The sequence below is a fragment of the Pistacia vera genome, unplaced genomic scaffold, assembly GCF_008641045.1.
Source record: "Pistacia vera cultivar Batoury unplaced genomic scaffold, PisVer_v2 Contig1130, whole genome shotgun sequence".
Classification (NCBI taxonomy): Eukaryota; Viridiplantae; Streptophyta; class Magnoliopsida; order Sapindales; family Anacardiaceae; genus Pistacia; species Pistacia vera.
The window spans coordinates 127,453-141,248 of NW_022195172.1; the positions used below are offsets into that span (position 1 = coordinate 127,453).

Here is a 13,796-nt window from a genome sequence, read left to right on the forward strand (position 1 = left end):
GAGTAGAGATTGATTGTCGGAAGAAGAAAGCGAGATTTAATCTTAATAATGGAGATAAGTTTAGCTTTGGAGAGGGCCATCAGTTGAGCATGTTGATTAGTAGCATAAAAGCTAGAAAGATGTTAAGAAATGGGTGTTCAGGGTATATTGCACATGTAGTGCAGAGTGGTGATGTTCCTCAGTCAGAGGTTCAGAGGGTGCCAATAGTTCGAGAGTTTCTAGATGTGTTTCCGGAAGAGTTACCAGGTTTACCCCCAGAAAGGGAGGTTGAGTTTACTATTGAACTAGCACCAGGAACAACACCAATATCTAAAGCCCCTTATCGAATGGCCCCAACCGAGCTTCAAGAATTAAAGAAACAACTCTAAGAGCTTTTGGATAAAAGCTTTATCCGACCAAGTCATTCTCCTTGGGGAGCTCCAATTTTGTTTGTGAAGAAGAAAGATGGGTCACTACGGATGTGTATAGACAAGTAGAGGATTTACTTACTGAGCATTATTTTGCTCACCCCGTTGTTTTTCTATGCTTTTGCAGGTTCCAGGTGAGGACGCAGTCGGATGGACATTGGCGGGCGAGGAGGAGTAGTTACACTGTCCACCACACTCTTGAGAACTTTTGTAAAGGATACTGACTTTTGCAAAAGAATATGTATATTAAATAAAAGAAAATTTGGGCGCAACTATTTTTATTAATGTACTCGTATTTTATTATACGTATTTGTATGAGTATAGTAGTATCAAGCAGTTATTACATTTTTGGTATCAAAGTCTTTTTATTGTCACAGCCCAATCTGCATTGTGGGCACTGCTGATCGGCCCCTCTACTCAGGCCCACTCTGTGTGACTCACTAGGAATATCTCTCTCCCCCCCCCCCCCTCCCCTTAAGGGATTTCTTTCGCCTCCCCCACCACTCAAACCCAACATGACCAAGGGTTCTGAATCCATGTATAATCAAATCTGATCGGTACAGAAATTTAGTAGAAGTCACGAGAGTAGGTGCTTTGTGATCCCCAGCCGCGCCTCCGGTAAGATGAGGTCGTGACAAAAAATAGAAAGAATAAAAAGAGAAAATAAGTAGAGTCACGAAGTATTGATTTACTTACTGAGCATTATTTTGCTCACCCCGTTGTTTTTCTATGCTTTTGCAGGTTCCAGGTGAGGATGCAGTCGGATGGATGTCGGCAGGCGAGGAGGAGTAGTTACACTGTCCACCACATTTTTGAGAACTTTTGCAAATGATACTGACTTTGTGTAAAGAATGTGTATATTAAATGAAAGAAAATTTTTGGGCCCAACTACTTTTATTAATGTACCAGTATTTTATTATATGTGTTTTTATGAGTATAGTAGTATAAAGCAGCTATTACATTTTTGGTATCAGAGCAGAGATTTTGGGATTTGACAGTGTACTATTCTCATTGCTACGACGTCCGATAGCCGACTGTGTGAGTTAATTCTTTCCTTACTGTAAGTGTTTCTCAAATTGATCAAATGTGGTTGTTTTGTAGATGAGGCGTGGCGCCCGAAATCGTGGTAAAGGTGTGATGAATGAGGGAGAACCTTCTAACCCACCAGAATCTAAGCCTCCTCCCTTGGATGAAGCTAGAATTCGGGGAATTGTACAGCAAGTTATGGCAGAAAGCCAAGGGAGAGTTGAGACCCCCGTGTAGGTACCACTGACTACTAATGTCAGAAGAGAACAACCAGTACCTCCCCCAATACAGAATAGAGTTGAACCAATTTATGGTCTCCCTAGTCAACATCAACCCTCAGAGTTTAAGGGTACTACAGACCCAGTAATAGCAGAAGAATGGTTTAGGTCTGTAGAGCGTACAACATGTTTATTTCCCATGACGGATCGGGAGAAGATCCGATGGCGATGCCCGAATTTGGTGGGAACTAATAGAAGATACTTGTGATGTTAGTTTAAGCACAAAGATCACTATTCTTTCCCAAGCTAATATTCATAGTGTAGAAATTCTCTACTCTTTCTCAAGCTACTTCTTAATGCACAATTAATGCATATGGATGGTTCATACTTATTAATGCACTTAGGAAATGCCAAAATGCAATGTTGCAAGAATTAAGGTTCATAACTCATTCTCATACTTCTCTTAGGCATTTCATCAAACAACTCATGTGCATACAAAAACTCTTCTCTAACTACAACTCTATTTCTCTTTTCAACCATCCAAAATAGGAAGAAGCTCCCTTCTATGGACATAATTCCTATCATAGAAGAACACTCCCAAAATGTTTACTCAATCTCCTCCAACTTCATCTAAAACTCATCACACATCACACTTCTCATAAAGGAAATGTATCCAACAAACTCAACATAAATACTCATCTCAATTCAATTTCTCAACAAGTAGACATATATCTCTACTCAATTTCTCTATAAGCATCATATGTACATGCATAAAGAAATCTCTACTCAAGGATTTCTCAAAATTTAGCTTGAATTGGATTACTTACCTTGTGATGGTGTGATTCCAATAGCACTTCTCTTTTCCTTTGGGAGATGTCTTTTCTCTACACTTTTAAACAATAACACAATAAGACTTTAACACCTTTATAGCTAAATTTCACATCTAGAATAAAGGTCCTTACCTTAAGATGCCTTAAATCACCTCTCTACCCAAAAAACTACTCAAAAGCCCTTTAAAATCCTTGAAGGATTGGATGGAAAGTAGAGAGAAAATGGTAAATGAGTATAGCAGTGGAAGAAGAAGAATGAAAGGGTTTCTAAGACTTAACCCTTATTAACTCATATTATACACCTCCTTTCCCATTTTGCCCTTACCCTTTCTTAGAAATTCCATTCTTGTCCTTTGATTCATTACACTCACACTCCTAATACTAACACATTCTCCATGAAATTTTCTTGCATTTCACTCCCCACTTTTTGCTGCTAATTAGGGGTAGAATGGTCATTGTGCCCCAAAGGAAGAATTCTCTAGAAAGTTAATAAACATTTTGTCAGGCCCTTCGCTGCGGCGAAGCTTCTTCTTCACCCCGGCGAAAACTTACAGAACCTACCCATGGGTTGCAGCACCTCATCGCCGCAGCGAAGCTTTTTCTTCGCCCCGGCAAAGCCCGTAACACCAAAATTTTACCAAGTCTTTACGATTTCAGGGCAACCACTCAACCAAACCAATACTTCCATTCAACTAAGGGCCAACCAAACCATAATAACAACAAACCAACCCAAATGAGAACAAATCAATAAACATTCAAGTAATACAATGCAATTAAACTACGTACCTCAAGTGGGGCGTTATAATCTTGCTCTTACTTATAATGAATTTTTTACCATCATAACTTTCTTCATAACGAAATTTATTAATGGAGTTGTGCTTTAGGTAATAAAGTTGTATTATTTCAAAGCTTGGGTGGGAAAGTGTCATTAGGTCATTAAATAGTTTTTTTGATTTCATGTCTCCGGATGAACTAGAGTAAATAAAATGAATAAACTCTCTCATCGCATATAATAATATTATAGTCAAAATTGGGAACAGTTGTAGTCGCCATCTGTGACCAGATTAGTTTTCTAAAGGATAATATATAAATATTTGTTTAGTGTCATGCCTACTTTTCCGGAAAGCTTATAAATGAATTTCCTGGAAATTTAGCTACTGCTAAGTGCTAACGTGACTACTGAAAAAGATTAGAAAAAGTCCAAATTTTTTTGTCTATATTTTTATCAACCTAATCATATATATATATATGGAAGTTATGGAAGACATTTTTGAAACTTCAAAGAAGGAAAGAAATAGAAAAGATAGGACTTAGGAGTGGAATGTATTATGTAATTGATAATATTAATACCGTAACAGCGAGAATTTAAGCAACCGTCAAAGGAAGTCTATTACACCCGTAATACATATCAGAAGACTTATGAATACTTCTGCTTATCACAATTCACCAGCAGTAAAATATTATGAATGAAAAGAAAGATGAAGGTGGTATTTCATGAATCCCAAACCTCTCTTATTTTGTTTTATTTTTGGGATCGACATGATATATTCTAGAACTTGAGAAGAAACGAAGCCAAGCGTTTGATCAATTTCATTGCATTTTGAGTCTCGTATTTCAAGATATGAAAGGCATGGTCCTCACCCTCCACTTCAACAAGCTCTACCTCTCCTTTCCACCCACTTTCCGTCACTGCGTTATAGTATAGAACACCTCTATCCCTCAGCACATCGAGTTCAGCAACACTCACCAGCAACCGGGAACACCCGAGTTGAGCTAAGCTTGGCGCTCCTTGGGCAACAATATTTATCATCGGATTATCAATGCCACCAGTTGCAGTTGGATATAAATAGTTCCAAACTGCAAAAGGCGCAAGCTTCTCACGTTCTGGACCTCCAATCTCCGACCCAATTGGCTTCGAACCCCAAAAGTATGGGTGAGTAAGAAAAGCTCCTTCAATCTTTACACCGCCAGGCAGGCTTTCCTCGCCAGCACGGATGAGTATATTATGCGTAATGTTGGCTCCTGCACTATCTCCGCCTATAAAAACTCGTTCAAAATCTCCATAAGTTCCTAGCCACGGCTCTTTGTTGCCGCCATTATCATCAGCCGAGTGTGACGCAACCCATTGCAGCGCAATCCAGCAATCTTCATAAACAACAGGAATAGAAACTTCAGGAGCTAGTCTGTACTCTACTGAAATCGCAACAATTTTCGCTTCAGAAACCAAGCTGTTCATGAATTTAGTTTCCATTAAAGAGAAGGCGGATTCAAAGCAGAAGCCACCGCCATGAGTGTAGACCAAAACTGGGAGTTTTTGGTCAGGTTGGCTTAATTTTGGAAGGTAAACTCTAGCTGAGATATGGGGGTTCTCAGAAACGGTGATGTCTTTGGATGAGACTCCAGTTTCTTGGTCTTCAGGCGATGACGGAACGGCAGGAGAGCCACACAGCCGCTCAACCGAGCCATCTTTGTAAACCCTGAGAAAAGGGAGCAACTCTGAAGCAACCTCCTTCGCCGCAGAACCCATAAGTAAAATTCTAAGGAGATGGAAAATAACGTGTTATGTGAAGGATTGTGAGAAGAGAAATATGTGAGTTATGTCTTCGTCTTCTAAAATTTTTATAGGAAGTTTGGGCTCCACAAATGTCAACTGATTTTTGGGTTGACGTAGAATAATTGAATAGGTTAAAAAAGACACCTAATTTCTATGGCTTTTTCGGCAATGCCTATCACCGTCAACACTTAGTGGACTGCTTCTCCTGTGATTAAATAATCGTTCCATCTTTTTATTTTTTATATTTTTGTTCACATAACTATTTTTTGGATGAGTGGGAACAAATAATCTATGACAACCAAAACTTGAGAAGACTACAAAAAGAAAGGAATGAGATTCAACCTCCCATGATTTGGCTTTGTGCGGTTGTTCGGAAGTTGGATCTACCTTCACACGGTGTTGAGAAGGTCTGAATCTGGTCTCACGTGAATGCAATGAGGCTGGAGATGAGATCTTGTAGCCGAGGCTACCTCCAACCAGAGCTTTTCTTTATTGTATGTGAAGCTGTCATGTATTCTTTGCGACTTTTTTTTTTTGTTTTAATTTCAAAATTTTAATTACTATATAATAAACGAAGTGCCAATTTTCTTATTTAAAAGTAAAATGAATTATAAGTTTGGAAATTTATAAAACTCAAATTTAACACATAAAATATGGTATATTATATATTAACAAAAAAAATAATAATAATAATGGTAATGGTTAATTACTTATATAGAAATAGAAGCCAAGGTTTTAATATAAGTAGGGTGGTCAAAATCGGTACCCAAACCGGTTTGGTGGTTGACCGGTTTTGAACCGAACTAAAAATCCGATTCGATTTAAGTGGGTACTCGATTTTGAACTGAATTTGAAATTAAAAATTGCAATTCATTCTGAAACTTAAAAAACCCTAAATCTAAAGCTACCAACACCATCTTAACCCTTTCTTGTTGTCGAAATCCTCTCATTTTGTCACATTTTCCTAAACGTTCACAATAATCTTCAAGATAATTTATCTTTCCATTAATATAACATTCTTTGAACCAAGCGCACTCTAAGGATTATACAAATCCTTTTATGTTCAGCAACAACCATTTGCTTCCAAGTTAGCTGGTAGTTATTCAACCTTCCCTCTTCCATGTGCCTTCCCTCTTCCATGTGCTAATATGGTTCATCTTCTTCTCCGTTGTTTCCATGTAATAGGCTAATAGCTTGTTCTCAGTTGAAGGGACAATGGGCTACTATCACATTGTTTATTGTCGTTTGTTAGTGTGTGATTTTAAGTGTGCGGTATTTGCTTTGTTAGCGTGAGCGTGGGGTTAGCGGCTATCGTGAGGTTGGTCGTTGGCATAGTGGGGCGTCAGGGAAGGCAAACAGGTTGGGGGCTGCTGTGCGGAGGTTGTTCATGAAACCAAGCAAATCTTTTTTTTTATTTAAAAAATTAAAATGGAAAAGATACAGCAAAATCTCTCTATATTCATAATGGTGAGATCAAACTAATTTATTATTATAAGGAGGTTATAACTTAATAGAAATATAATAACAAAAATTAATATTTTGATTTCTTTTTTAATTCATGTTTTAATCGTGTGTATTATAATTTCAATTAATTGTTGTAGTAGTATTGGTATTAGTATTAGTATCACACAACTGTTATGTTCCTACCACCAGTTAGCACTTCCAAAATCCAGCTGTGTGATGTAGGCATCATTAGAAATTTCAATGGTTATTATAATCAACGTTTTAATCGCCTATTTTTTAAACGGATAGAAGATCATGTATTAGAACCGGAAAAGAAAAGTATCCTTAATAAAATTGTAAATGCAGTTGCTACATTGTCAATTGATGTGAAGCCACAGACAATTATCAATTGTTTTAAACACTACAAAATTAGGACTCTCGGTATCGATGAATTGCAAATTACAAATAAAGTGGATGTGGAGAATAAAAGACTCATTGCAAAATTGAGTGATCAGATTTGACAACTTCATTATACTAATCGAATGCATATTAATGTCTTCTTCGATCATCCAAATGAGCAACAAGTCGTATATGCTTTAACTGAAGAAGAAATCATTGCTGCAATTAAACAAGAAGAGAAAGAAAATAATCATGAGGATTATAGTATAGAAATACAAAAAGTTTCGTGTCATGAAGCTCTAAACATGCTTGAAAAGCTAAAAATATTTTGGTTTCAACAAGAAGATGTCCATACTAATGAATTATTACATACCCGCATGTTAAAACGTGTCGTAACAATTTTAAAGCATAAATCATTATCCCAAACAACTTTAGATAAATATTTTATTTCATTTTAAACTTTTAATGTAACGTAGCATATATTTTTTTGTAATATACAGATAATTATTACTATGTGGAGGTAAATTTCCTTAAGACGGGTATTAGAAAAATTATAACTTATTACAATGTAGAGTTTATTTTTATTTATAACTATCCTAAATTGGGACTAAAATTTTTATGACTATATAGAGTTTATTCCTATATAGAGTATCGCTATAGAGAGGTTTTACTGTATATTGTTTTTTCTTAGATTGAATGGATTTTTTTATTTATACTAGTTTTTATCACAATTACTCTTTTGTCCTTCGTTTGTTTAATGCACCCCTGAATGCGTAACATTTAGGTAACGGTAAGGGGTTCATGGCTATTCCCCCCAGGGGTTTCTTTAATTATAGTTTACTATCTCTTATTAATTTAATGGATAAAAAAGGTAATAAAACATTAAATTTATTAAAGAATTATATAAAATTTCATTATAGAACATTGCAAAATATGAAAAAGGAAGAAAATTAATGAGACCCAATATACTGTTATGTCATTTATAATTATAGAGTAAACGACATGTCACCCAAGGTTTAGCTACATGCCAAGTTCCCAGCCCTGGTTTTATAAGGGTAATATGGTAATAGCGTGCTTCACAGTTGTGTCAAGAGTAACAAAAACTAACGGTATGAAGGGGGCAATCTGGAATTTATGAAACCAAGGGTGGCAACTTGTTTTTTCGCTCAACTTGGGGTGGGAAAATGTCGTTTGCTTATAATTATATTATAGGTTTATGTAAAATCACAATTTACTCCAATACAAAGAAAATTTATATAAAAGCAAAGAAAAACCATAGATATACCTCAAACTGGAATAAATTTTTAAAGGATGGATGATATATTAATCTACTTGAGAAGAAATAAAGCCAAACGTTTGATGATTTTCTTAGCATTTTCAGTCTCATAATTCAAAATATGAAAGGCATGGTCTTCTCCCTCCACTTCAACAAGCTCCACCTCTCCTTTCCAGCCACTTTCCTTCACTGCATTATAGTATAAAACACCTCTGTCCCTCAGCACATCCAATTGGGCAACACTCACCAGCAACCGAGAACAACCTAGTTGAGCCAAGCTTGGCGCTTCTGGGGCAACAAAATTTATCATCGGATTATCGATACCGCCGGGCGCTGTTGGATATAAAAAATTCCAAACTACATAAGGCACAAGCTTCTCACGTTCCGGGCCTCCGATCTCTGACCCAATGGGCTTGGAACCCCAAAAGTATGGGTGAGTCAGAAAAGCTCCAACAATCTTTACACCACCAGGCAAGCTCTCTTTCCCAGCTCGCATCAGTATATTATGCGTAATGTTGGCTCCTGCATTATCTCCGCCTATAAAAACTCGTTCAAAGTCGCCATAAGTCGTCAACCACGGCTCCTTATTGTCGCCACTGTTATCAGCTGAATGTGATGCAATCCATTTCAGGGCAGTCCAGCAATCTTCATAAAGAAGAGGGATAGGAATTTCAGGAGCTAACCTGTACTCTACTGATATTGCAACAACTTTGGCTTCAGAAACTAAGCTGTTCATTAACTTAGTTTCAACCAAAGAGAAGGCAGATTCGAAGCAGAAGCCTCCACCATGAGTATAGACCAAAACGGGGAGTTTTTGGTTGGGTAATTGGGTAAGTTTTGGAACGTAAACTCTAGCTGAGATGTGGGGATTTTCAGAAATGGTAATGTCTTTGGATGAGACTCCAGTTTCTGGGTCCTGAAGCGATGGTGGGACATTGGTGGAGCCATTTAACCGGTGAACCGAACCATCTTTGTAAACCCGGAGAAAAGGAAGCAACTCTGAAGCAATTTCCTTGGCAACAGAACCCATTGTGATTGTATGAAGAAGACCAAGAAATTAATTCTTCAGAATGAACTAAGAATTATATAAGATGGACTGTTGTTGAATGAATCTGCGCAGCCCAAACTGCAATTTCTGTGTACCATAATTACAATATTAATCAAAATTTCTGCTTTCAAAATTAGGTGGTAATTGAAAGAGGGATACGCGTAGAGAAGAGAGGGCGGCTACACCAATTAAGTTGTGTAGCACCACAACAATATCATTATATACAAGTCAAAAACTTGGAAGTCATGCGTAGCATTCAGTGCATATATATATATATATATATATATATAGACCATTATTGTGAAAAGCATGGAGCAGTGTGTATCAATCATCTTGAATTGTCTACTTAATTTATCTACTTGTAATCTTCAGTTGTTAAGAGATGTGTTAAGTTCATTATTGACTGCTTTTGTGGAATCTGGGTGGCCTTAATTATAATTACACTTCACTACACTGATTTCAAATTTTAATTCCGTGAGAAAAGCCCCAAGATCCCATTTTTCTTTTTACCCAGATTAGAAATAACTTGGTTTTATTAGTAACAGTTAATATTTTTGAAAAATATAGCAAAGTGAATCTAAGTTTAAATCAAGGAAAAATTTTACAATAATAAACTATCAGTTAACTATTATAATAATAATAAAAAAAAAAAATTAGAATCATTCATGTTTCATGTGCCAAGATCTCGCCATTCTTTTAGACTTTGTTACCGAAAAAACTAAGATGATCCCGAAACACGATGTGTTTCTAGAATTGCGGTACTCTTATATGCCATTTTGAGAAGATGGAGACTGTATTTTTGTGGAAGTTTTGATTGTAATTTAATATTATCATCGTAATATTATAAAGAGCAAAGCGAGTTACACACTTTCAAAACAATAAAAGCAACTTAATTTCATCTCTGGCCAACAACAACGGCCAACAGCTCATCCCAATTTCAACAACACAATTTATCATTCAAACCGGCAAACCCTCGGGCCTCGGGCCTCAAAAACTTCTTTTTAAATTTTTTATAATAAATAATTATAAGAGTAAACGACTTTAACTTTCTTTTTTTTTAATTTATAATAAATAATTATAAGAGTAAACCACTTTTTCTCACCCAAACAAGGGTCTAATGATACTTTCTCACCTAAGAAGTTCAAAATACAATTTTACTGTCCAAAGTACAATTTCATTAGTAAATTTTGTTGTGAAGAAGACAAGATAATCAAAAGTCCATTATAAGTAAGGATAGAATGATCATTTTAAAATTCCACTTTGCTGAGAAAACAGAGAACAACAAAAGGAGGGTGGCGATTCTTGACTGACGAACAATGAGTAACCAAGTGTCGGGGTTTGAGGGATTTTGAAGAGGAGCGATCAGAGGTTGAAAAGGTGGTGAAAGATTGGATTTTGGTAGTCAGAATTGATGAAAAAACAACAAAACCCTAGATCGTGGAGAGCGGCGAACAGCGTGTAATTCACATCGGGAAGGTCAGGGGATTTTGGAAATGGGAGGTCGGAGTTGATTGGTGGTCTCAAAAGGGATTTTCGACGCCAGAAAAGGAAAGAATCATTCAAACCAACCATGCGTGGTGGTTGGCGAATGGAACGGCACCGGATTCAAGCCGAAATGGCCTAAAAATGACAATCGCGCTGTGGCGTGGTTCACGGGAAATCGACGTTGGTTCAACCTGATTTCAATTGGTTTTCTCACAAAACTTGACAAAAATCTTCTCCCATTCATCGATTGTGCCTTTTCCCCAACCTAATTATCCTTAATCTAGACAGATTTGCGTTTTTCTTCCCGGAAAAACCCATCCTTGCTCAACCGCCGACTAAGGCCAAATCGGCCTTTTTCTAGTGTCGCCAATCTCTCCCACCACCACCAAAACACTCCCTTCACTTCCCTTGCCAAAACTCACTACCGTCCCACCCCTATCTGTCCGTCGTTCGTCAACTGGCAACTCGATTAGGTTTTGCATGTCATTTGCTTTTCTGGTCAATCCCGTCACCAGAAATTGTCCCTATCACCACCAATCGACTCACTAGCTGTTCCTCTCCAAAAGCCTCAACATTCCCAATCTCATTTGCTCACCAATCGTCAGCGATTGAACCTTAAGGTTTTTTTTAGTTTTGATTGATGAATTGGGTTTGATACGTTTCCTTTTTTGTGCTTGTTGGGTTGAAAAACAGTTGAAAAAGGTTTATTTGAAGTGTTTGTGGTTTGTTTGTTGATTTTCTGGTCATCGGCAGTCTCACCTTCCACCATTCCCAACGTGCACACTAGCCATTCGACAGAATACCGACAATTGTCAACAATGGAAGAGATTAAGAAAAGACGAGAATAAGAAGAGAATGGTATTTTCATCTTCACAATGAATATCATTATATTTAATAGAAATTATTAATATATCATAACGTTTGGATAATAAAATTATATTTTAAAACTTTTTGGATGGAAAAATATTAACAGGCAAATTATTTGGGTGGGAAAAAGTTGTTTACTCATAATTATAAACCCTTTAAATACTAGATGCAATGCAAGGGCTATGTCAAATGTTATAGAACTTACTCCAACAATACTATAACATTACCTTCATAAGTATCGCAAAGTAAACAAAAGAAAAACAAAGTTTGTTCAACAATAGCTGTCATGTTCATGAATTTTCTTTCTACTTTATTTTGACTATATACAGAGAATCATGTGCCACGTTCCCACTTTTCTTTTCCACTTTATTCGTAGAGGCGCCCTTTGGGGTAAAATTATTGCCATTTTTTATTAAAAATAAAGGCTACCCTATAAGGATTCACCAACGCACAAAGCCTAAATGATGGATGAATGGTCGTTGTCTGGATATTCAAAAAAATATCTACTTAACCCACATCCCTTTCAGGTTAAAAATTATCTTTGTACTAAGCAAATCTGGACCAGACATATGGCAATGATGTACTCACAATTGTGCCAAATTTCCAGGGATTAAAATCAACGACAGAGAGTTCTGATAAGAATCCCTCAAAACGTTTTGGGAAAAAAAGGCAATGCAATCTTATTATCATACAAAGCATCTAGTTCTCCACAAAGTAGAGACTTTAAGAACAAGAATCTGGATACTATTAAACATGAAACGCTTAGCTAAATTACAATCACAAGCTGTAAAATTTTGAAAAGTAGAAGGGAAACTCAAGGTGGGACTGTAAATCCCTAAATCCTTAACCTGTTTATTTGTAGAAAGTCAAGGAAAAGATGATTGAGTCTACTTGATAAGAAAAGAAGCCAAGCGTTTGATCATTTTCTTCGCATTTTCAGACTCATAATTCAAGATATGGAAGGCATGTTCCTCGCCCTCCACATCAACAAACTCTACCTCTCCTTTCCACCCACTTTCCTTCACTGTGTTATAGTATAAAACACATCTACTCCACAGCTCATCCAGTTCAGCAGCACTCACCAGCAACCGACAACACCCAAGTTGAGCCAAGCTTGGCGCATCGGGGGTATTGAAATTCATCATCGGATTATCAATACCACCAGGTGCAGTTGGATATAAAAACCTCCAAACTTGATCAGACACAATCTTCTCTCTGTTTTCGGTAACCTCTCTCCCAACTGGCTTGGAACCCCAAAAATATGGGTGTGTAAGAAGACCTCCATAAATTTTTACACCACCAGGCAGGCTTTCTTTGCCCGCTCGCATGAGTATATTATGCGCAATGTTGCCTCCTGAACTATCACCACCGATGAAAACTTTTTCAAAGTTTCCATAAGTTGATAACCATGGCTCCTTATTGCCACCTTCAGCAGGAGAATGGGAACAAACCCATTGGAGAGCCGTCCAGCAATCTTCATAAATCCCAAGGATAGGATTTTCAGGAGCTAGCTGGTACTCTATTGATATTGCAACGATTTTGGCTTCAGCAACCAACGTGTTCATTAGTTTAGTTTCAACTAAAGAGAAGGCAGATTCGATGCAGAAGGCTCCACCATGGTAATACACCAAGACTGGGAGTTTTTGGGTGGTGACTTGGGTGAGTTTGGGAAGATAGACTCTAGCTGAGATTTTAGGTTTTTCAGAAACAGTTATGTCTTTGGATGAGACTCCAGTTTCTGGGTCTTCAGGCGATGGTGGCACAATCGGAGAGCCTCTTGTTCGTTCAACCGATCCATCTTTGTAAATACGGAAAAACGGGGGAAGTTCTGACACTACTTCCTTGTCCATGGAACCCATATTGAGAGATTGGAGAAATGTGTCAAGTGTGAAGGAAGAAAGCTAGAAAATATCTTTTGACTGGCTTGATGTTGGTGAACTATGACACACCCATGTGTCATTGCGTTTTATAGTGTGCAAAGCCTACTCACAGTCATACCGGCCAAAATAAGTTGACCGTTGCCCTAATGTCAACATTCTTTTCTGAAAATTAGGTGCTGAGCGGAAAGGGATGGTTGGGAGGGGAAGACTATCAAATTTGTATATTCTATTATTACTGAGATAAGCTTTGGGGTTTGAGTCTTTGACAGTTAGTTATACATTAAAATATTCACTTGTCCATTTATGGTCCTCATGTATGCCCGTTAACGCATAGAAGGTGGAGAATCACATCCCTGGCAACTC

The 13,796-nt window shown here is 37.3% G+C and overlaps 3 protein-coding genes across 3 annotated transcripts; all 3 read right to left on the reverse strand.

Annotated features, from left to right (window-relative positions):
- Window positions 1–3,845: 3,845 nt before the first annotated feature.
- LOC116142763 (2-hydroxyisoflavanone dehydratase-like) lies at window positions 3,846–5,081 on the reverse strand. Its single transcript, XM_031428169.1, has one exon. It carries the CDS (start codon window positions 5,006–5,008, stop codon window positions 4,031–4,033), a length of 978 nt encoding a protein of 325 aa, XP_031284029.1. The 5' UTR covers window positions 5,009–5,081; the 3' UTR covers window positions 3,846–4,030.
- Window positions 5,082–8,205: 3,124 nt separating this feature from the next.
- On the reverse strand, window positions 8,206–9,183 carry LOC116142705 (2-hydroxyisoflavanone dehydratase-like). The gene has a single exon (XM_031428121.1). The coding sequence runs from the start codon at window positions 9,181–9,183 to the stop codon at window positions 8,206–8,208; it is 978 nt and encodes a 325-aa protein (XP_031283981.1).
- Window positions 9,184–12,355: 3,172 nt separating this feature from the next.
- LOC116142794 (2-hydroxyisoflavanone dehydratase-like) lies at window positions 12,356–13,576 on the reverse strand. The gene has a single exon (XM_031428203.1). The coding sequence runs from the start codon at window positions 13,410–13,412 to the stop codon at window positions 12,441–12,443; it is 972 nt and encodes a 323-aa protein (XP_031284063.1). The 5' UTR covers window positions 13,413–13,576; the 3' UTR covers window positions 12,356–12,440.
- Between the last annotated feature and the right edge of the window lie 220 nt (window positions 13,577–13,796).

Bases quoted from the DNA above. Each gene is read 5' to 3' on its own strand.
- LOC116142763 (XM_031428169.1), bottom strand. From the start codon at position 5,008: ATGGGTTCTGCGGCGAAGGAGGTTGCTTCAGAGTTGCTCCCTTTTCTC.
- LOC116142705 (XM_031428121.1), bottom strand. From the start codon at position 9,183: ATGGGTTCTGTTGCCAAGGAAATTGCTTCAGAGTTGCTTCCTTTTCTC.
- LOC116142794 (XM_031428203.1), bottom strand. From the start codon at position 13,412: ATGGGTTCCATGGACAAGGAAGTAGTGTCAGAACTTCCCCCGTTTTTC.